General features: G+C 38.2%; 1 protein-coding gene across 7 annotated transcripts in view; it reads left to right on the top strand.

The window, feature by feature from the left end:
• Positions 1-24,199, top strand: part of NTNG1 (netrin G1) — a 418,996-nt gene that overhangs the window by 351,575 nt on the left and 43,222 nt on the right. For 2 of the 7 annotated variants that reach the window (XM_082265800.1, XM_082265801.1), the window contains one exon: positions 9,961-10,128. The exons of the other annotated variants lie outside the window; for them this stretch is intronic. In XM_082265800.1, the coding sequence (XP_082121926.1) occupies positions 9,961-10,128 (168 nt within the window). The remainder of the gene's footprint in view (positions 1-9,960; positions 10,129-24,199) is intronic. 7 annotated transcript variants of the gene reach the window in all.

The following is a 24,199-nucleotide window of genomic DNA, read 5'->3' as shown; positions in this document are numbered from 1 at the left end:
CAATGTTTGTCGTCATTCCAGGAGCGTGCGCAATTTTGAAGCATGACATATCTGGTGTCTATTTACTTTGCATAACATTATCTTTCACATTAAAGAAAAAATTTGGGCTAAGTTTTCTGTTTTCTTCTTTTTTTTGTTCAAACAAATTGCGTTTGTAAAATTGCTGCGCAAATAAAGTGTGACATAAAGTATTGCAGTGATCTCCATTTTATTTTCTAGGGTCTCTGCTAAAAAAATATATATAATGCTTGGGGGTTCTACGTAATTTTCTAGCAAAAAATACTGATTTTTAACTTGAAAACAACAAGTGTCAAAAAAAGGCCTGGTCCGTAAGTGGTTAATAAAAGTAGTATCTTACTGTCAACATTTTACTATGTACAATGCTGAGCAGAAGTTTTAGCCAGCTGAGAAAAAAAATTATGTCAAGTACAAAAGCTTTAAATATTTATATTTTACTGTTTTTTTTTTTTTAAATAAATTTTACACTTGTAAAGTGAATGAACAACAGAAAAATCTTCATCAAATAATTACAAGGACTCATTAAATCATCTTTGGCTAAACAAAAACAGCATTATTTCAAAACGGTACACTAAGTGCTGGTTCACACTACCACTACCAGAAAGTCGCCCCGTGACTTGAAGAGACTTGTTTAGAGACTTGGAAGAGACTTGGGCACTACTTTGAAGAGACAGGCGACTTTGTCTGTGGGGAATGCCTGGCTAATCTCTTTCTTCTTCCTGGAAAGTCTGATAACAAGTCGTGTCAATTAAGATAAGGAGGCAACTCCCATTGAAGTATATGGGACAGTCGGATCATAGGTCGCCTCAAAGTAGCACAGGACCCTTTTCTGAAGTCGGAGCGACTTCAGTAGTGCCAATTAAGACGGCACTGATTGATTAACATTGCTTTTGTTATGTCAAGCTACCTGGGGCAACACAAGTTGCCTCACAAGTCGCGCTAGTGTGAATGGGCTCTAATAACCCACACAGTCTTTAAATTCAACAATATGTTTACAGTTTGAATTTGAATGGAATTCGATGTAAAATTTGAGTCGAATTTCGAATCAAATTTTGACAAATTTCTTTTGTTATTTGGAGAATTCAGTAAAATTTGTTTGCACTGTAATTCGGAGATTCAGAAATATATCCAAATTTCCGAATAACGAAAAATGTTGAATATTTGAAAATGTATTCAGAATGAAACGTCTACTACCACTAGGTGAGCCCCTGTACGGCAGCTGGTGAAAGACTTTTAAAGTATATAAATGTACATGCATTCCCTCCCTGGCATCTCTTTGCAGTTACATGCACACCCTAAGTCCCGGTTCACACTATTGCGATGTGGGAACACTGCGAATATACTGCGTGTTCCCGCATCCGCAGAACAGGCAGTTCACACTGCCATATGCGATATGCTGGGGGTGTCAATTCAAAGTTAACGACACCCCCAGATCAGATCACATATCGCAGTGCTATCTGACAGTTCGCACATGGATCGGATCGCACTGGTGTGAACCACCATGCGATCCAATTCTGCTGCGGATCAAAAAAAGGGTCCTGTGCGAGTTCACTGTGATTGCGGTGCGAATTCAGCCATATTCAGCCCAGCGAACTCCATTTTGCTCAGCTGGGATCGATTTGTTTAGATTCCACTCATATCCGATCGGATCCTCCAGATAGATGAAAAATAAGGTTTTCATCCGTCTGGATTTCACAAACAGGATCAGATAGCGGCAGGTGTCAGCGGACATGTCACCGCTGACATCCGCCGCTCCATAGGGGTGCATGGAGAATCCAAACAGGTCTGCCTGAAAAGCTGGCAGGCAGACCTGATCGGAAAGCCTGTGTGAAAGGGGCCTAATGCTTCAGGAATTCTGGAAAAGGTGCTGGAATGTACTGTACTCCAGCTCTGGCTGCCACTTTACATGGGTATAAATAGGGAAAGCTTACTCTCTGAAGCTTCAGTGAAACCTATATTAAGCACAGCATGCAGGTAGATTTAAATCTAAACATTTCAAATAACTACATAATAACTTTCAAATAACTACATACAGTTCCAAATTATAAGTTAACCTCCCTGGAGTCACAAATATAGAGTAACACTGTTTTGCTGTAAAGAAAAAGATGTTTGTTTTACCAGAGTGGTTTTATACTGATTCTGAATGGGAGTCACTGGTTAATAAAATCATCTGGTGCAGTTTCTGTGTTCCAATAAGGACAGCCACAAGGCAGCATTAATTTATAAGTATTAAGCCCATGGGGAATATTTCACCAAAACTTACAATTCTATTACGAGTGATGGCAATAACTGGACTTGTATCTTAGTGCAGACTCCTGAGAAAATCACCAAGCCAATCACACTATCAGGAGATGGCATTTCTGGGGGTGTTCTGTACACCAGTTGTCATATTGCATTTAATTTTACAGAACAATAACATAGCTGGAGATTGAAAAGAAAAGCTTATTTTTAATAACATTAAATTACAACATAGCGTGTGTAGCAAACGTATATGCTATTTTATTATCTTTTATTTGCAATATTTTTTTACACAAAAGTGGAGTTACCCTTTAAAGGAAATGTATAATCATTTCATTGGGTTTTTTTTTTTTAATATATTTAGTTAAATAGATACAGATAAAAGAAATATGCATGTTAATTTTTTTCAAAACCTTTTCTTTATGTATATGGATAATTATATATTATATATGCTAATTACATATACAGGCGCTGCTCTCTGTTTTGTAATGCTATACAATAGCAATGCTTTACTGTTCTTCACAATGCAAGTCAATGAGTTGGGGGATACACTGAAAAAATTGCACTCCCTATGCAGTTGTTATATTATCTCAGCAGTCATCAAAGCAGTTAGGCAGAGAAATTATAGTAGCTAATCTAGCCAACCCCTGGTGGCTAATTTACAAATATCTGCATGTACTACAATTACAAAATATGGAAGAGCAAGCATGAAAAATTGTGACATTTTTTTTCAATTACTTTAGGGTAAAAACTTCAATAGTAATACTTTGTAGTTTCCCTTTAAGCAGTAAATACATCCTTTAAAGCAGGGAACTTGTAGAGTGGCCAGTATGCTTTTATGAGCAATCATTAAGGTTGATTGTCTTTAAAAATATTCTTTTTTTTTTTGTGTGTGTGCTTTCATTGACCTATAGAATTCAATGTATCAAGAAAAGGTTTTGGAGGATTTAGATGTGTCAGGCTCCACAGCCTTTCAGCATCTCAAAATTTATCACATTTTCCTGAATATCCATGTGGGAATAGAAAGGAGTATTGGGCACATGTGTGTTGTATGCTCATTACTCTTAAATAGCCTACAGCTACAGTAGATTGTACAGGTACACTGATAGTGAACACTTTTCTTCTTGCTTTAGAACAGTGGTTCATAAACTGTGGCCAGAAGCCCAGATGCAGTCCTCTTGCCTGGCTTTAACCAATTGCCGCCCGCCCACCCGCCATGTTTTTACTATGGCAGTGTGGCACTAATGCATGAATTGACGTACCTGTACGTTGTTTTGATCAGTGGCCACTAAATGGCACTTTCGCACCTTGATTGGCTAGCGGGGATGTCTATCAACGGTTCTGGAGGACCTGATGTCTGCCGGCCACCCGCGATCATTCCATGGGAGAGGCAGAAAGGCAATCTGCCTGTGTAAACAAGGCAGATCGCCATTCTGTCAGAGATGAACACAGTGATCTTGTGTTCCTGCTAAGCAGGAACATGAATCTCTGTGTTTATCTAGTAAGGTCATCCCCCACACAGTTAGCAAGCACCCCCTAGGGACACACTTAACCCTTTGATTGCCCCAGGAGTTTACCCCTTCCCTGCCAGTGTCATTAGAGCAGTGACAGTGTATTTTTTTTAGCACTGATCACTGTAATAATGTTACTGGTCCCAAAAAGGGTCAAAAGTGTCAGTAAGATGTCCAATTTGTCCACCGCAATGTTCTAGTCCCACTAAAAATCCCTGATCGTTGCCATTACAAGTAAAAAAAATAAGTAAATAAAAATGCTCTAAAAATTTTGCATTGTTTTTAGACACTATAACTTTTGTGTAAACCACTTAATATACACTTATTGGAATATAGCGCAAAAAATAAAAACCACAGAGATGATCAACTACCATCAAAAGAAAGCTCTAATTGTGGGGAAAAGGACATACTTTTTATTTGGGTACATCATCGCACGACTGCGCAATTGTCAGTTAAAGTAACGCAGTGGAGTATCGCAAAAAATGGCCTTGTCATTAAGGGGGTAAATCCTTCCGATCTAGAAGTGGTTAACTGACCTAGCAGGGGCACTATTACCTCCACTGACAGCAATAAGGGGCCAATATTGTTCCCATCAATGTCAGCAATGGAGCTTTATTGCTTCCACTGACACCAACAAAGGACCACTATTTCTCCCACTGACACCCAAGTATGGAAGCGCTATTCTTCCCACTGATACTAACAATGGGGCACTATTCCTCACACTAATGCAATAAGGGGTGCTATTATTCCTACTGATACAAATAATAGGGTACTATTCTTCTCTCTGACACCAATGATGGGACACTATTCCCCCCCTCCCGCTCCCGCATGAACAATAAGACACTATTCATCCCACTGGTACCAGGGATTAAGCACTATTCCTCTCACTAATACCAACAATAGAGCACTATACCTTCCACTGACAACAACAATGCCACACTATTCTGCTCACTGACAGCAATGAAGGGGCACTATAACTTCCAATGACACAAACGATGGGGCAGTATTCTTCTTCCACTAACCACGGGTGCTACGTTTTTTTTTTTACTTACAGTTTTCTGTAACCGTCAGTTATTTTCTTAGTACCATTGACCTAGCCTAGGGCATTTTTACTCCCACTGGCCACAATTCAGTCTCCACAAGGACAGAGGGAAAGTAAAAAGTTTGGGGATCTCTGCTTTAGAATATAGAGGTGCTCAGGAGTGCTCTGTCTCCTAGACAGGGAAGAACAGGGACACCAAAGATATCAAATCCAAATGGATTGATTGCCCATTACTTCCAAAGGATAAACAAAGGTTTTTAGGTTTTTAACCTATAAAAATAAAGATAAATTCCCAATATTCGTAAAATAATTCTTAATTTCTCTAGTCGAAAAGTATTCACACATGCTGTTCTTGTCAAATAATATCTTAAAAGACCAACAAACATAAAAAGTAGAATAATTCATACTAATGATGATGTTAATGATCTTCACAGAGATGCAAATATCCCTTGCATGCTTAAGATAGAGGTGATAGAAGAAACATTTTCTGATCCAAAACTGTCTTCCTATACAGTAATCCCTTTGAAGGACACAACCTTTGTTAAGTCTGAGATGTCTGACAATATAAACAAAATAAGTTGAACACTTATACAGTTGATAGTGTTTAATTTATTGATGTTAAATACAACATCAAGTACTTCAAGTAAGGTAGCTTGTGCTGCTTTTGAGGTTTGTGGTTGAAAGTGAACATCATCCTTTAGTAATAATTGGCTAGAAAGCCTTTGAAAATACACATTAGCCATTCTCCTCACCAGTTTTCAAAAATTGTTCAAAAGAGTTTAGTTTGCCTGCCTTCTAACCTTTGGAACATAAAAAAAAATCTTGTAACTAAGCTAAATTAAGTGGCAATTGCTGGATTTTACAATACTCCCCTTGGCAATTGAACCTTTAGAACAATTCTATAGAGGCACTGTGGATATCTAGCAGAGTGTAATCCAAATCAATAAACTTAATTCTTGACATAACAAGACAGAAGTAATGACTGAGAGCTGGTAGGTTTGTAAACTTAGTTTTGCAATTAATTAGTGATTTGTTTTTGCTCTTAGGTAGATGGCTTGAGGTAAGCCGTACACTGACTGTACCAGAATGCAATATTAGATATGCTGTAACTTTTATGAAATTTGTTTGAATACCTACTTACTTATTTACATTGTTTAGATTAAAACCTGTTCAATATAGCATAAACACAAGTTTAGAGCTTCACTTAGGATTCCTATTCCCATAACATAGATTTTTGCCTTCGTTTTAGCAGTGTTAACCTGGCCATACACTAGCCGAAAAATCGTTTGAACAAATTATCAAAAAACGAAAAATCAGCCTTGAGAGCAGACGATCATGCCATCATGTAATAACTGAATTTCGAACGATAAATCGTTCAATGGATGTTTTTCGTTTAGTTTGTCATATATGCCTAGTGCACATAGTTTGGCCGAGAAACACATTAACCTTTCAATTTATCGTTCGTTCGGCAGAATTTTCCAAACGGTTCCATTGATTTTTCGGCTCTGAAAAGTTAAAAGCGATTTTCTATTTTTGCCTATTAACTGGACGAAAAACCGGACCAAATGACAGATTTTCGAATGATTTTTCGGCTAGTGTATAGCCAGCATCGTTATTTTAAAAAGCACTACAAATATTCCAATGCTAAAGCTGCAATGAAAATACTATTAGAATTAAAGGAAACGTTTTTCTTTATAATATTATCTAACAATACAAGTTTAGCTTTGATCCCACCTTCCCCTTTTTCCCTTTCCAATCTGGCTTCAATTCTGAATGTTGTTCTGAATGGTGAATGGATCAGGACAGATTGGGGTTGATTTACTAAAACTTGAGAATGAAATTGCAGCTCTGCATAGAAGCCAATCAGTTTCTAGGTTTTATTGTCAAAGTTTAATTGAACACATTGAAGTTAGAAGCTGATTGGCTACCTTGCACAGCTGCTCCGGATTTTGCACTCTCCAGTTTTAGAAAGTTAACCTCATTAAGTTGCTTGAAGATGAGGCTTTAACTGACTCAAATTGATGCATCTTTTAATGCCGACTCTCTCAAGGGAGTCAGTAGAAGTCCCTATATTGGGCAGATGCCATCTTTTAATGCGGACTCTCTCAGGGGAGTCAGTAAAAGTCCCCATATTGGGCAGATGCCATCTTTTAATGCGGACTCTCTCATGGGAGTCAGTAGAAGTCTCTATATTGGGCAGATGCCATCTTTTAATGCAGACTCTCTCACGGGAGTCAGTGAAAGTCCCTATATTGGGCAGATGCCATCTTTTAATACGGACTCTCTCACGGGAGTCAGTAAAAGTCCCTATATTGGGCAGATGCCATCTTTTAATGTGGACTCTCTCACGGGAGTCAGTAGAAGTCGCTGTATTGGGCAGATGTCATCTTTTAATGCAGACTCTCTCACAGGAGTCAGTAGAAGTTCCTATATTGGGCAAATACTAGCAATAGTTGTAGCATAAAATCAACTATCGGAGGTGGAGCAGTATATTATATTCTAGTAGTCTCTAAAATATTAATTATTTTTTTCATTTTCAGAATATTTATATACTGCCTGTGTGCATATATGCCTGAAAAATTTATAATGTCATAAACTGGAGAATGCTGCATGGATAGGAACACAAAGTTCGGCTGAATAGTGCTTACTCATAAAGTGTTGCTTTGTTTAGCCTTTTTCTTTTATGTGCAGCATTTTCCAATTTGTGCCTCATCAGTGTTGAAACATCAGTGTTTTTTGGATATATCACATAGTAAATGTTGTTGATGATTCATGCACTGTAGCTGCTGCCCAATGTACTATACTGCTTACAGAAAGACTGATTCTGTTTGTGAACTATCACTACTGGATGTGAATAAACTAAAGTGGTCCAAATTGTAAAGAAACCAGCAACAAAGGGTCTTGTCTTTTCTATTGGCTTCCCCTCCTCTCCCCTTCCCATAACTCATTGCGACAATTATTAAAAACTGGGACAAAGCAAATCTGATCAAAATTGGAACTACTGTTCATATTAGCTATTTAGGATTTGTCTTTCATTACCTGTAAAAATCAAACAAGAACCCTTTCAGCTACTATGGCAACAGCTCCTTTTTTGCTTCACTTTTTTATGAATCAGCTGCATTGTGTTCTAATGCCACATAATACACAGCAGCACGTTCTGATGTTGTAGTTTGCAATTTTGCAAGATTTTTGCAAGCATAGTAAATATGAATGCAACTTATGAAAGACATATAGTTAAACCCAGTATTTCATATAGCATTTATTGTATTGACTTTTCTGATTAGGCATGTAAGAGTAGACAAAGATATTGGGCACATGGGTCCTGGATGCTAATTACACCTTGATAAGCAAATCATATAGTTAGATTGTACAGAGATCACCAGGTGCACGACAAGTGAACAATTTGCCTGTTTAGTTGAATACTGAATTATTCAGCTTTAGGGTGCCAAGTCACAGGTACCATGACTATTAGGCAGGGAAGGACAAATAAGCTGTAAAAGTGAAGTGAGTCAATATGAGGACGTCATTAATTTAAGTGTCACACATTAAAAGAAAAATTCTCTTCTTAGTGTCCTAGCATGATGGGTCTTTGGATGCAACATACCTTTAATTAACTTGTTCAAATGAGATATTTGACAGCTGCAGGACTGCTCATTAGGCACTTTGGTTTAAAATTGTACAAAATACAGTTGAATTAAATTTTTAAATCCTATTACACGTACATAGTGAACCCATGCAAAAGTTGTCAGTGAACATTACAGGAGGTACAGGAGGTAGAGAAGAGGGACGAACAGGAGGGTCTTGTCTGCTGTTGATATTTGAGAGATAAAATAAAATGACTGCTGGATGCGAAAACACAATTGTTTTTTTCCCACAAACTCCTCCTAATTGTGCCTGCTGCTTTCACTTCATTGAATCCGTGTCTACCTTCTTTTTCATTTCTTTCATGATTATCATCTGCTTTGTTGTGCAGTTCATGTGACCTTATTTACAGCTTTTATTGGTCTGCAAACTGTGAATCATTCGTACATAAGTTCAAAGGGCAAACACTCAATGCTTTTAGGTAAAAAGTTGATATTATTAATATTATTATTATTTTTAGAATTATTACCAATGTTGTGCACATTTATCACCTGAAATACGCACAAAAGAGAAGATTTACTTTTATAATGACCACTGCTACCGATACCCGTTTCTATATACTCCAATATTTGTATTACAAAGGAAGATTAGTATAAATATAATATAATAAAATTTTCCTTCCTGCAAATTATATTTAAGAACTATAAATTTAAAACCATTTTTCCACTTAGCTATAGCAAAGTTTCATCGCTCAATTGTGCATAACAATGCCAAGCCCTCAACTCCCCCATTAAAGACTTCAGTAGCTGTCATATTTTATTGGATGGTTCCATTACTTTATCCAATAAAGATGATTGGTGTAGTGATAAGATCACATTTCTGTCATTACTGAGACTCATATATATAAAAATCAAGCAAAAGAAAAATAAAGCTTTTACCTATAACCACCAGACTGGTGTTAACATTTACTTTTTAACCTGATGTAAAGAAATGGCATTTTGAATAAATGATGTGCATAAAATCTTCATCATTTAGATATGGGGTTTATAAAATTACATGTTCTGGCATGGCTTGTGGTAGCAGGAACATAACACCCCATTTTCTGCTTTCTATAAAGGTAAAGTAATACTATATATACTTTATAACCCAAATTAGGGGAAGAGAACGAAAAAAGAAGAATATTATTGTCTTATTAGCACTGAAAAGCTAGTACATAATGAATCAACAATTTACTGTGGATGTTTTCAGACCAGCTGTAAAATTCGATCTACTTTATTTTATCATATTATGGTGATTGAGTACCTGTCGAAGTTCTACTATGGCCAAGGGGCTGTTTTTGGAACGCATATAGTACCACCCTTGGTGAATCCTAAGGCAACTCTGTTTGTTTTCAGCATGGTGTTCAGTGTTAAAATGCTTCAGTCATCACCATATTATTTTCATGAATGCCCTTATAGTTTCAGTATCACAACATCATGCTGACATTTACCACCCTGTCCCCACACACAATCCTTACCAAGCATGCCTTCTCTCTTTCTCTCTTTCTCCCCTCACCTTCTTCCTCACAAGATTGCTATTGCTACGGGCACTCCAACCGCTGCACTTACATCGAGGTTGTAAAAACGGCGGTCTGCGTGGGCTGCAGACACAACACTCATGGCCAACAGTGTGAAAAGTGCAAGAAAGGCTTCCACAGAAATGGGTCTGCCAAACTGGATGATGTAAATGTATGCATAGGTCAGTTTCTGAATGCGGCTCACATGCCAGAAAAAATGTATGCATGGCGGGGATGGACATGGAGGGGTATGGGTGCCTACATAATATTGGATTCGCAACTGTGCTATATCACATATGCTGCAAAATTGTTAATCCTCTTATGGGGAGGGGTGGGGGGGGGATTGTGTAGCCAAAGATATAAAGCTAATATAGATTAAACATATTAAATGCATTAAATGCAAAAAGTCATAAAAGGGACTATTTTAAAAGTCTCAAAAGATATAGACATGGCTACACCAGGTCTATATCTTTTGAGCCTTTAAAAATAGTCCCTTTTATGACTTTTTGCATTCATTAAATGTAATATGTTTTTTCTATATTAGCTTTATATCTTTGCCTACACAATCCCCCCCCCCCCCCCCCATAAGAGGATTAACAATTTCGCAACCCTTCAGGGATGATGGCAACTGTTACCCAGAAAATCTAGATATACCATTAATCTTATATCACATATGTTTTGTCCAATAATACATATATTTTTGTTGGTAACCGTTTAGGTATCCATTATTAACTAATGATTTTACTAGGATCCTTATTATATCCACAAAAATTGTAAGAGGCATTAGGGTATCTTTTATATCATGACATTCTTTTTTCAATAGGTAATGATGACTTTAAACTTAATACATCTGTACTTGTTCAATAGAGCTGTGTAATGTTAAGGCTTTAAAAAAAATACATGAAGCTACCTTTACTAATCACTTGAGACTCCCCCCACCAGAATACACAGATCAGGGCTTGCAGTCATTGAATGCTGGTTTTCCAGCATGACCATTCGAGAGAAGCTGGAAATTAGACCATTTTCTGTTGAACAGAGAACAGTAGACACATACTGAAAGTTGGACGGTTCCTGTTGAACCAATGACTTTTGGTACTTGTGCACCCGGTCTTAAGTTATTCCTCCTCTGGGTGTTGATTTTGTTTCCCTCATGGTGTAGAGATTGTGAATCCAGGCTTTCAGTGAAAGCTTGCATACCAAAACCCCCTTTAGCCCTTCCTGTAATAGATATGTACCACTGCTCTCTTCAGAGTGGTAGACATAGGTTAGTGATGAAAGCAGTCATTAGCAATGAACATGTGGGCTTAGCTATTGTCTTTTGAACAAAAAAGTAAAAATTTGCATACTTTTAAAGTGTAACTAAACCCACAACAGTAAAATCAGTCTGTATATGCAGTAAAGAATGCACTGTGGAACCTAAGGGGTAATTATCTGCATTGCATAAAAAGACGGTTTGATCCTGTCTTCTCTGACCCCCCTCTTCTTCCACTGTCCCTAATATATCTTATGATAAGACAGAGATAGGGGGCAAGCTGCAGAAGCTCAGTTTGGTGTGTATTGCTAGAGAGTTTTTTATTTCCTGGAAGAGTGCATGTGATCAGCACAGGTCCAATCAGCACAACCCTGACAGAGGGTCAGGAGTTCTCCATCCTGATAGGACAATCATAGGAGAAAGAACAGTCCTCCTACATGCTTTAACCAGACACTGATAGAAGTCGCAAGACTGCTCTAACTGCAGGTGAGAAAAGGTATTAAGCAGTTTATATTTTCACTAAAATATTGCATTTCTATGTTCTTTGTACTATGGGAGACCAGATATCGTGAATGCAGGGTCCTGGGTTTAGTAACACTTTCACTGCACTGTTTAGCCTGCACATTTTAGGAAAATAGGGAGTGTGTTGTTGCTCATGGAGTTGATGAAGATATACACTTGATTACATATTTTGGCAATGGCAATGGAAATGCCCAGTGTCTAGATCATTTGGATTTGTCAATACATATCTGGCTAAATCCACTAAATACCTAGTCAGCACAGATTCTCAAGAGAAGTGTCAGAAACTACTATTGTTAGTTACGTTTACCTTACTCTGTAAAATCCCAGGAAAGACACCATCACCAAATAGAGACTGCTCGGAAGGCAAGCTGTAATAATAATAAAGTTCAAGTGCAAAATATTTGTTATATTACCAAGTTAACCCAATAGTAATAATATTACTGAATATGAATGCTCAGGTGGATCTGTTGGGCAGTACCATCTGAACAATTTTGGATCTATATGCAGGTTAGTGAAACCACCACTTAAAGAAGTCTGAAACAGAATGGCATATATTTTTTTCACCAGCTTATTTGTTGTTGTATAAGGATAAGGACGTTTTTATTGTCATTTTAAAAAAAATAGATATAACATAAAAAATATAAAAAAAGATAATGCTAATATTAACAATCATAAAGTGCAGTATTATCAATCTCAAATTGCATTACTGCCCCCCCCCCCCAAAAAAAAAAACCCTAATAAATAGCAGCAATAATTTAGGGTGATGCAGAATTTATCAATCTCACAGCCTCAGGAAAAAAAGATGTTCCCCAGCCTAGTGGTTCTAGCTTTGATGCTGTGTAACCTTCAGCATGTCTATAGGCATGATAGGAAAAAAAAAAAAAATATATATATATATATATATATATATATATATATATATATAGAGAGAGAGATAGATAGATAGATAGATAGATAGATAGATAGATAGATAGATAGATAGATAGATAGATAGATAGATAGATAGATAGATAGATAGATAGATAGATAGACAGATAGATAGATAGATAGATAGATAGATAGATAGATAGATAGATAGATAGATAGATAGATAGATAGATAGATAGATAGATAGATAGATAGATAGATAGATAGATAGATAGATAGATAGATAGATAGATAGATAGATAGATAGATAGATAGATAGATAGATAGATAGATAGATACATACTTTTCAGGGGGGGATATCATTTCTTTTTATGGTTTATTTTTATTTATTTTTTCTTTACGGAACACATTTTGTTCTTCTTGAAACGAGACATTTCTCCTGGGGTTCTCACCTCCACCAGAAATGACAGACATTTTACAGCTACTAATATCTCTCTATAGACTTAATTAATGCTTCTCATTCTAATGATTATTACCAGACTGCCCACCTATGCTATAGCTTGACTCAAAGACAAGAGCATCTGTCCAATCAGACAAAAAAGCGAGAGTGAGAGGAAGATGAATATAAACCTTTATCACACCTCTGAGAAAAGCAAAGGCGCTGGGAATGGGGCGAGACTCTTCATCTTAATTAAAATGAACAGCTTTGGCTGTTAGAGGAAAAACAGGCCCCTGAATTTTCCTTGGGCTAGAAAAAAAAACATAAAAAAGCACACGTGTAATTATTTTTGATTATTTATGGGAATGATGTGAGTCAACATTGTATTTACTTTCCTATTTATGTCTAGAGAGAATAACAGATAGATGAGTAGATATGATATAGACAGACACATTACAGCTAATTAAAATGCTGAAAAAAAGACCACAAAAAGCATAATCGGAGGGAAGACGTGTCTTAAACATTGCATAGCAACCAATCAGATACAGTCCTGCTCTGGTAAACTGCAATAGGAAAATAAAGATTTGAATATGATTGGTTGCTGTGCGCTTTCAGAGGTTGTTTCAGATCAAATCATATAAACCAGGCCTACTATCATGTCATTCAGTTAATATCTATGTATTAAACTATTAAACATTGCTTTTTGGTCTGATACAGGTTGCCACATGCAGGACACAAAAGCATACTTTATTTATTAACCTCAGCCAAGGGTGCATGACAGTCTTTGTTATCATAGCCATGAATGATGGTCATCCATTATGCACCAATGCAAAACAGATCATCAAGCTTCATTATATGCAGAAAATTAGGCTGCATCTCTTATACCATGCTAAAAAATCATGTGCATTGGTCCTGAAATGGGAAATGATTTTGCACATTTAGTTCCTTAACATAGTTCTGTATACTGCATTCAAATCAGCCAAAGATCTTGGTTGTCAAGAGTTATAACTTCACAAAGTACCTTAACACTGTGCATTGTCCTTCTTATTAAAGTCATATGTTTTACTATGCAATTTCCATGTCAACTTCCCAATAAATTGAACACATAAAACCAGAAAAGAATAAAAAGGCCTTTGTGTTGCCCATACCAACCTATCCACCAAGTGTACCCCTAGCAACATTGTTTCTTTTCCTCTCTATAGTTTTTAGAAATTAGCCCAAGAATGTGGCATAGACCTAAAAGCTCCAAGATATAATTATCCATTTAACACATAATGGGTACTTTTAATAGGAATACAAAAAAAAATCACTGTGTTGCCATTTTTATTTATTTGAAAAGCAAAATAATGCACATGAGTGGAAAAAAGATAACTGATATTTCTTTGAATGTAGTTGTTAAAAAATCTCTGAAAATGCAAAATTTTTATTACAATTGTTCACAATAGAAATTACTTTATATTCATACTATGTGATTGTGACTATTTTCATGGCTAAAACTATTGCTATTATTCGTATTATTCTTCTTATTATTATTATTAATATTATAATTATTCATATTAGTAGTGGCAATAGTATTATAATCCCTTGTTCCTAAATTTATTAAATCTATTCCTGTTGCTCACACTACTTACAACTTCTACCTTTCCAATTAGCCACTCATGGTACCTTTATCTTTCAGTTAATTATAATGCTTTCCTAGTTAATGTATCACACTTTTAATAATTTCCTAAGCATCCCATGACATACATATGCAGAACCTCTCATGTTCATCCTTTCAGCATCTCATTACTTTAATTTCCAACTTCTAAGATTTACAGGGGTTCTGAAATTGGCTGACTCTGACCAGATGATGTAATTAGTGGAAATCTGCAGTCCATAATAGCAACAAGGGATATAGAGACGTAACTTATATAATGTGGCACCACATCCAAATTTATTGTCTACAGAAAAAGAAGGAATTGTGTAGGACTTTGAAGGTTGCCACAAGTGATCCCAAATAGGAAGGAAGAGAACGCAATTGAATATAAAAATGTAAAGTTTATTACAACATGTTAAAACTGTTAAAAATATATCAGAACAATACATGCATGATGGGTATATATACACCAACATCTTCCCCTTAGAATGAACGTGGTAATTGTCTATACACAGAGACCTGTTTGACGCCCATGCGTGTAAATATTCTTAGTTCTTTAAAGATGAAGGGTCTGCAATGATTTCTAATATCGAGCCCAATAGGAAGTCCATGTGCCATTACCAGAGGATCACTACGCATTTCGCATATAACTTCTTCAGGGGTTCCTGTTAGTACCAGACTCAGATTGGGAACGTGTGGCACCCGGTCCAAAGTGCAGTAAGGAGAGCTGCTTATGGGCTTCCCCTGGAGGAATCTGCATTGGGCCAAATATAACTTGAACAGACAAAATTGGATAAACTTCAAAATAACGATAGGGGTAGAATCATATCGTCCTCACTATGTCAACAGTCTCTTATACGTAAAAGCCTCAATGTTTGTGTGGATCCTGGCTGCAAATGGACCCTCCGCAGAGGGGGTAGATGAGACGTCTACTCAAGTGGTAAATGATTATTAATACAGAGCTGGATGATGATATATATTCACGACCCAATATTTAATTTGCTTGTGTGTCATCACCCATCTCTGGGGCTTTGTTGCTGGTTTATAATGTTAGATAACAAGAGAGTGCTAGGCCTTCCTAACTAGCCCACACTTATTTTACTATTTATGTGGACATAGACGGATCATAATCTACAATTGTAATGCTCTCACAGCTAAGTGTGACTGGTATAGTATAAAAATATCTGGTCAGATCAATGGGTGAAGCTCCAAATCAGCCCCTTCAGTCTGAACCTGATATGTGATAACCTGAAGAAACAGTTTCTTACTATCTGATAGAAAAATGAATATGTTCTATAAATGGTGAGATTTTGTATTTGTAGGTTTTTGGTACAAAAATGCGAAATGGAAAGAAAATATGTTTACAAAATCCTTTTCTATTGTCAGCAAAACAGCCTTTTGTGCTTCCTTTTTTCATATTTTGTACATTTGTCAAAGCATAATTTACATGTGCATGTAAAATATTTCTTATCTTAAAAATGAGGCAGTAACAAGTAATAGTGTAAATCACAGTTTACAGTATTCAGTAGTATTATCAGGTAGTATATTTGTTTGCTACACCTGTAAACCACTGATATTCCAGATTTACAAGGTATATACACAAAGGTTCCCAATGATGAGGGTGAGTTTATCAAGTCTCTTTCCTTCTATCGTTTCTGTCATAGTTGTACTTCACAAACAAACAACACCCGTGGGATCTTTTAATAAAATATGTATGTTATGTACAGCTTGCCCCATGTTGTTGTGGTATCTTATGCATTCCTAGGCATTGTAGTTTGTGGATATCATAATCTAGTCCAAGCTAAAAATAAGATTGTGCCTTGGGTCATTTGTTGGATTTAAAGTCCAAGAACTGTTAGGTGATTTTATAACATAACATTAACCACTTGCTGACTGTCCGCTGCTGGCTCGGCTGCACACATCGCCATACCTGTATGGCGATCCACAGGAGTGATCCTGGGGGCGCCCACACACCCCCATTCACCAGCAGGGAAGCTGCTTGATGGGGCCGGTGGCCGCGATCGCCGCCGGGCACCCGCAATCGCTCCCCATGGCGGTCTGCTGTTGTAAACACAGCAGACCGTTCTCTCAGGAATCAATACAGAGCGCCTGAGCTCCTCCTATTTAGGATCACAGGTCTCTGTGTTGATTCCACAAGCACATCCCCCTCACAGTTAGAAAACACCTCCTAGGCATACATTTAACCCTTTGATCGCCCCTGAGTTAACCCCTTCCCTGTCAGTGTCATTATTACAGTAACAGTGCATATTTTTAGCACTGATTACTGTAGTAATGTCACTGGTCCCCCCCAAAAATGTCAGTTAGGGGTCCAATCTGTACGCTGCAATGTCGCAGTTCCAATGAAAAATGCTAATTGGCGCCATTACTAGTAAAAAATAAAAATAATAAAAATAACAAAAATCTTTCCCCCAGTGTAGACGTGATAACTTTTGTGCAAACCAATCAAAATACGCTTATTGGGATTTTTTTTTTACCAAAAATATGTAGCAGATTACAAATTGGCCTAAATTAATGAAAACATTTGATTTTACTTTTGTTTTATTGGGAATGTTATATAGAAGAAAGTGAAAAATATTGTTTTTTTTTTTTTTTTTTTAGAATTGTCGCTCTTTTTTTGTTTATAGTGCAAAAAATAAAAATCACACAGGTGATCAAATACCACAAAAAGAAAGAGCTCTATTTGTGAGAAAAAAAGGCTATCAATTTTATCTGGGTACAGCGTTGCATGACCACGCAATTGTCCGTTAAAGTAAGGCAGTTCTGAATCGCAAAAAATGGCCTGGTCATTAATGGGGAAAATCTTCCGGTCCAGAAGTGGTTAAAGGCTAGAGTTTCTGTGGCCAAAGATTCCAGCGAAATTGCTGTGTTCTCTAATAAACATGTTTGATTTGCAAACAAAATATCACACAGCTAAGCAGAAAGGGAAACATTGGCTAATAAAAATACAAAATCCATGCAGCGCTGATCAGTTAATTTTAGAATCATTGGCATAGGGTGTTAATTAAATTTATCATGTTACCGGTTTATAAATCTGCATCTTCATAGTGGTGGTCCAGAATCATTGACAGGCCAATAGAAGTCCACAGGGGAAGTTGCAGGACAGGATGCATCATTTGGAATTTCTTCAAGATTGACACTTTGAAGCAACAGGAGCGGTGGCTCGTGGGTATTTCTAATTATCACCCTGCATTCACCTTAACCCAATCCACAGATCAGGGGTCTATGGAATTCTTCTAAAGTAACACACTGCCAAAAAGCAAAGATAAGCCACAACAGTTAATCATCTTACAAAATTCTACTTATATCGGAGAGTTAAAAGTTGATTTCTGACTCACTGTAGTTACTGCACAAAGCTGATTTTTACACCATGTTATTAACCACAGCAAGACATTTGGCTTGCTCAATAACCGAAAATGTACTATGAAACAAAACTGGTCGTTGAGCTTATTGAGCTGCCAGCCTCTAGTTATTGCTTGTTTCCTTCAAACATATTGAAGGAGCATACAGAGTTATGTTAAAACAACCCTTTTTGTAGCTTTAAAATCTGCATGAATTAAATCCTATCATGTCTTAATATAGTAACATTATATTTAAAAAAGTGTGCCTTTTATTATTTTAAAGCAGTTTTTAATCTCCAGTAACATGACTTCTCCCAGGTAGGGTCACACAAGATCTACATGAGATGGACCATACAGGGAGAATGCAGGCAAAGGGAAAGTATCTCCTTAGTTTCTAAACACCAGGAGATCAGTGTGTCTAGTTTTGAACACTCTGACAAGTGTTGGTCATGTAACCTAAAAAAAGTAATTAGTTATAGTTACTTCTCCCAAAAAGTAACTGAGTTAGTGACTGAGTTACATCAGTAAAAAAGTAACTAATTACCAGGGAACGTAACTATTGCGTTACTTTAAAAAAAAAAATCAAATATGTCAAATAACTTATATGCCCCTTGTATGTGTGGTATTTGGTTAGTGGTAACAGTGTGGTATTTGCTGAGTGGTACCTGAGTGGTATTTGCGGAGAGTGGCACTGTGGTACCTGCGTGGTACACTGCCGGTGTATAGGGTGGGTGGGTAGGTGTGTTTGGGGGTCAGTGGGTGTATAGGGTGGGTGGGTAGGTATATATAGGGGTCAGTGGGTGTATAGGGTGGGTGGGTAGGTGTATATTGGGGTCAGTGGGTGTATAGGGTGGGTGGGTAGGCGTATATAGGGGTCAGTGGGTGTATAGGGTGGGTGGGTAGGTGTATATAGGGGTCAGTGGGTGTATAGGGTGGGTAGGTGGTGGTGGTGGTGGCTGGTGGTGGTGTGGCGCACTGTGGGGGGCTGAGTCCTAAGTCCTCCTGTCTTGACTGTCTGTGACTGAGTTTTGTTTTTTGGTACCTGTTGTGCTGCTGCTGCAGTGCTGCCTGGCTGCTGGTGGTGGCTGGCTGGTGGTGGTGGTGGTGGTGGTGGCGGCTGGCTGCTGGTGGTGGCTGATGGTGGTGGTTGGCTGCTGCTGGTGGTGGTGGCTGGCTGCTGATGGTGGTGGTAGCTGGCTGCTGGTGGTGGTGTGTGGCCTTCCCAGGCACACTGGGGTCCGTCTGGCTCCGTCCTCCTCCTCCAGGCCTGTGCTGCTGCCTCTCTCTCTCATCGACTGAGGCCAGTGCTGCGGGGACAGCGCCGGCCTCTGTCATAGAGGAAAGGAGGAATTACACTACTGCCATCTAGTGGCGGTAGATGTAATTGCAGTAACGTGCCCGAAGTAATTCAATGGCATTACCTTGAGGGGATGAGTATTCAGTTAGATTACTCGTTACCCTCTAAAGTAACTGCGTTAAGTAACACCGTTTACTTAAACGCAGTTACTTCCATCACTGACTTTAACCTTTTGGAAATTCATGGGGGAGGCACTAGGGTGGATGATATCTGTAAGACAACTTGCTTAAACACAGTCAGAATATTACAATGACTACATAAACACTAGGATAGATGTGTCTCTGTGAAAACATTTTAGGTAAAAAAAGTAGATACTGACCCTGAAGAAAGCGTAGAGAAAACCTAGGATATAATCAGAACACCTCTGAGAGGTATTAAAGATCTGCATTTGTTACGGGTCTAAAGTTTTTAAGACGTTCACCTTTAGGAGCATGTTATGCACATATTTAGGGTGCAACATGTAACATGTGCCTAGTGACCAACCTCTCATGGCAGCATTCCCTGCTATCAGCCATAACCCCAGTACCATTTTTTTCAGCAGGTGACTGGCTTTCTCATGAAGCCGGTCCAAGCGGCTCATGAGCTCATGAGCCACTGGAACAGTTTCCAAAGCAGGGTGCATACAGTGAAAGATAGTGGCCAATGATTGGACAAGGGTAGGGGCAAATTAACGTAATAATCTCTCCTTATTCAATCACAGAACACATTGTATTCTGTGAAAATAATACAAAATGTTTTTAGAATGGAAAAGGTGGAGTAACATAAAAATTGTATGAAAGCCATAACTGTATGTTTCTGTGTTAAAAGTTTGGCGCTTACACTAGTAATGGGATGAATGAAATTAGGAGTTTTTCATAACACATCAGTATCCCCACACAAATGGAACACCTATCATTGGTGGTAATCTAATAGCAATTTTTTTTTCTTTCCTGGAGCTAAACTTTAAGCTGTTGGAAAACTGTAACCCAACTTTAGTGTCTATGTTGTGATCTTTGAAGATCTTTGATAATTATTTACTTAACATTACAAATAGCTGGAGAGGTGAGCGATGACTTGTTTTAAAGCTATTTTACTATGTGATAAGAATATGTAAATTATATTATGTCAATAGTCTTGCTACAGGAGTGCTTGTATTTTACGTGAAAACATTTGACACTAGGCCCACTTTAAAAGGGCTTACACTCAGAATAGAAAGTAGATCTCTTCCATATGATAACACAGAGGATGAACTTCACCTGCATATTCTTCGTGAGCAAAAGCAGGACATCAGAAAATGATCTATAACTCTTAGCAATTCTAGTTCCTATAGAAGTTTAATTGTCAGTTCCACTTTTCAATTTCACTCCATTTTTAGTAGGCATGTGTGCATGTCCTCCCAAGACATACTCGGTGACCATCCGTGCCATGTATTTCTTTGCGAAATCTTTGAAAGTACAGCATGCTCTTGTCATGTGCAAATCACAAAATGCAAGTAGAAATGTGCATCCATACTATGCAGTTAGGAAATACTTGGGAATGGGAATTTAGCAGCTTTTAGATGTCTTCGTGCTTGCATTAAGAGTTAGACCAGAGTTGTCGATGAGCAGTTGCTGGGCTGTTTTATTTAAAGAAACCTTAAGTATGTATGATTAAATTGGTGGTTAGTTGGCTGGCTGTCAGGTTGATCCACAAGGCTTTAAACCCTTCTAAGACAATAATACATCTTTTAGATGACTTTATCGGTTTGCTATGGAATGGTTGTGTAATATTATTATGTTTAGTGAGTCTGTGCGCATATTTTATGCATGTTGAGCTGTGCAATTAAAAAAAGCATGTATACTGCATAGTCAATGTGGGTATTGCAACCAGACACGTTCTATGTTTACATTGTATGAAGAAGTTATGAAAAGTTTCCTGCAAACTTTAGACTTTAGAAAAAATTCAGCAAGTTGAAGGAAGGAAATCCTGGTTGCCACCAAGGTCACCAGAACTGTTATCCCCTTTGAAAGATTTTACCTCTATTCCTGTTCTAGTGACAAACTAAAATTTTAGATTTTCTTTCACTTTCACTACCAGTTATAATGGTAAACAGGACAAATAGAGAGGATGAGTCTCCCTTATGTGGACAACAGACAACAATAGAAAGCTGCCAGGTATTCTAATCCCTTTCAACTCTATCCAAATCTACAAGAAATGTTTTGCCTTTAGCTATACTTTATGATACACCAGAAGTCCAGCAGAGCACCATGCAGCTGAAGGCATCAAAATTGTCTCTTTGAATAAGGTCAGTCAACATACAATCATGTGAAAGAGGATTAGAAAAAAAAATATGAATACATTATATGTAGCATCCTTCTGACCCCCAAGAGCTAGTGGGACCGCCAAGGACAGGGTGGGCTAACCTTTCATCTCAGGGTGTAGTGCAATAGTCAAGCAATGTGTGTACAGATGGATTCCAGTCCCTTTTAGATGCAAGCAATGGGATTTTATTGACTCTGAATCAATACTCCAGGGAGAGAGGGTAAGGACAAAGGGCACACATGAACTAGGAGACTCCAGAAAAGGGGAACAAAAGTATGTACAGTCTTCACAGATGACTACCCTAAATGTTGACCCAGCACAGAATGTAGCTCCTGACTTTAAGGCACTTGTCAGTTCAGCTGCCAACACCCTGGGGAGAAGACACCATACTCCAAGCTTTAGATCTCAGCTTCTCTGAACCCTTAAAACATCTGGAGTTCCTCGATCGCACTTGGGTCTACTGTGCTTGTGCACATGGGGTATGTACAGGTGGGTAACACCTTGCACAAAGGCTTGCTCGTCAATGCCCAAGAGGCTGTGGCCATGTGAGAAATCCCACATTAAAGCAGTCCTCGACTCAGATATGAGCCACCTGTGCAGCAGTAATGTAAAGAGTTCCTCTGTTAAATGTTTTGTCCCATGTCGCCTTACGCTTGTAACTGATGTATGTTTGCATTAGGAGGGGCGTGCAGAGCCTGTGCCCACTCCACCAGTCCAGAATACCTCTGTTACCTCACCTCTAGTAACAGAATGGAGTCCCACTGAGCACTTAGTGGGCTCCAAGCATGTTCAATAACTTTTTCCTTCCCATACCTCGTGATCAGGCTTTAGATCTCTGTAACGCCATTCTGCTCTCGGTGACCAGCAGTGACGGACAGCTATGGAGGGAACCAGAGCACAAACACCCTCGCTACCAGAGGACCTGTCACTTAACAAGGTACCAAGCCAAATGACTGGTTGCTGTAGCTGTTGTACTCTTCAGTTATCCATGGCAACTACCTCCTTTTTCTTGTCTTGCAGAGCTAACCTTCTGTAGAGATGTTAGACCTACCCCATAGCCCTTTTACAGACCCAGGTTCTTTAGAATACTCCAAGACTTGACAGGCACCCTTTTGAATAATTTCAGGCCAAGCTCACAGCAGTAAAAACAACTTTACTGAAATCTTTGCATAGCAGTTACAACAGGGTAAAACTTAATTTTCCCTAACTAACACTAACATTGCACAGGTAGAGTCCTTATAGGAAAAGTCCATAATTGGAAGATCCAGCTTGGTAGTGTCCTTTATGATTATGTCCTGACAAGTCGGCATCCCTGGAGCAGATAAAAGGTGCCAGCAACAATCTTCTTCTTCTTCAATAATTCCTGTGCCACCCCCAGGAACCCACACCTCTCTCTTTTATAATACATAGGATTGCAGACCAGGCCCCAAAAAGTCTGCAAATATACCCAGAGAAGGCGGTAAAACATTATCTCCTGATCTCTGGCTATGGCAACCAAGCTGTCTAGCTAACTCACAGTAAGCAACCTGCCTACACACTTCAGTGCCCACATTTCAAAAGCTAGACCTTAGGCTCAGGACTTTGTCCAGCCACATGGCCACCCTCCTCACAAAGCAGGCCTAAGCGGATTCAACAGCCAAACACATCCCTCCCCAAGGCCCAGGGGAGAACTAACTTCCCAAGGTCACTTTCTAAATAATTATACCCTCTACCAGCCTGCTCCACTGCTACTACTGACAATAAACATCTTAGTAATTAGCTAGAGAGAGATAAATATTTATAGCTCTGATTTGTGCCAGATGTTCAAGTGACACCTACTGGCAGCAGACAGAAGCTAACAATAACCAGAGCCTAGGAGAAATAGAAGAAAGCCAAACTAACAAATCAACTAAGGTGTATAAAGTTTAGCACCACAAAATTTAAATAGACACACCTGCGTAGGGTAGGGTGGTTATATGTAAAGAATATGGAAGAATTAGAATCTCATCAGAATTTTACTACTGTCTATGCCTTCACTGGAGAGACTCAAGCTCACTATTAGTCCTTTATATTGAACTACATACTCTGGTACATAAGGTCATGCAAAATACAACAATTTAGGTTATCACATAAACAACTGTCGCATGAACAAGAAATTAAGGCAAATCTCCTATTGGAGAAACCTTTTCTGAGGACAAATGTCTCCTCGCTTTAGAGAGATTTCCTAATACTTCCTGTTGTATCTCTGGGACAGAAAATGAAGGGAGACCTCCCTGACAAGACACAGACAGCAAAGAAAAACATATCAGCCATTCACTTGTCTCTCAAAAACGAAAAGGAAAAATGTTACAGCTTTATACACTTTAAGTAAATCAGCCCCATTGCATAGTTATGGTCCTGGCATACAGATAGTAACATCAGTTCAATGTATGTCTGGCTTCAACGTGGAACTTTAGTGTCATGACTTCTACTTTGTGTTTGCATTTCTGTTCTTTCATTTCAATTTAGGAAAGTTAAAATGTATTTAGAAGCTGTATGATATTCATCCAATCCTAAATGTCA

This window comes from Pelophylax lessonae, assembly GCF_965119305.1.
Source record: "Pelophylax lessonae genome assembly, chromosome: 8".
Classification (NCBI taxonomy): domain Eukaryota; kingdom Metazoa; phylum Chordata; class Amphibia; order Anura; family Ranidae; genus Pelophylax; species Pelophylax lessonae.
The sequence above is the reverse complement of the archived record's forward strand: the minus strand, read 5'-3'. Positions and strand labels throughout refer to the sequence as shown.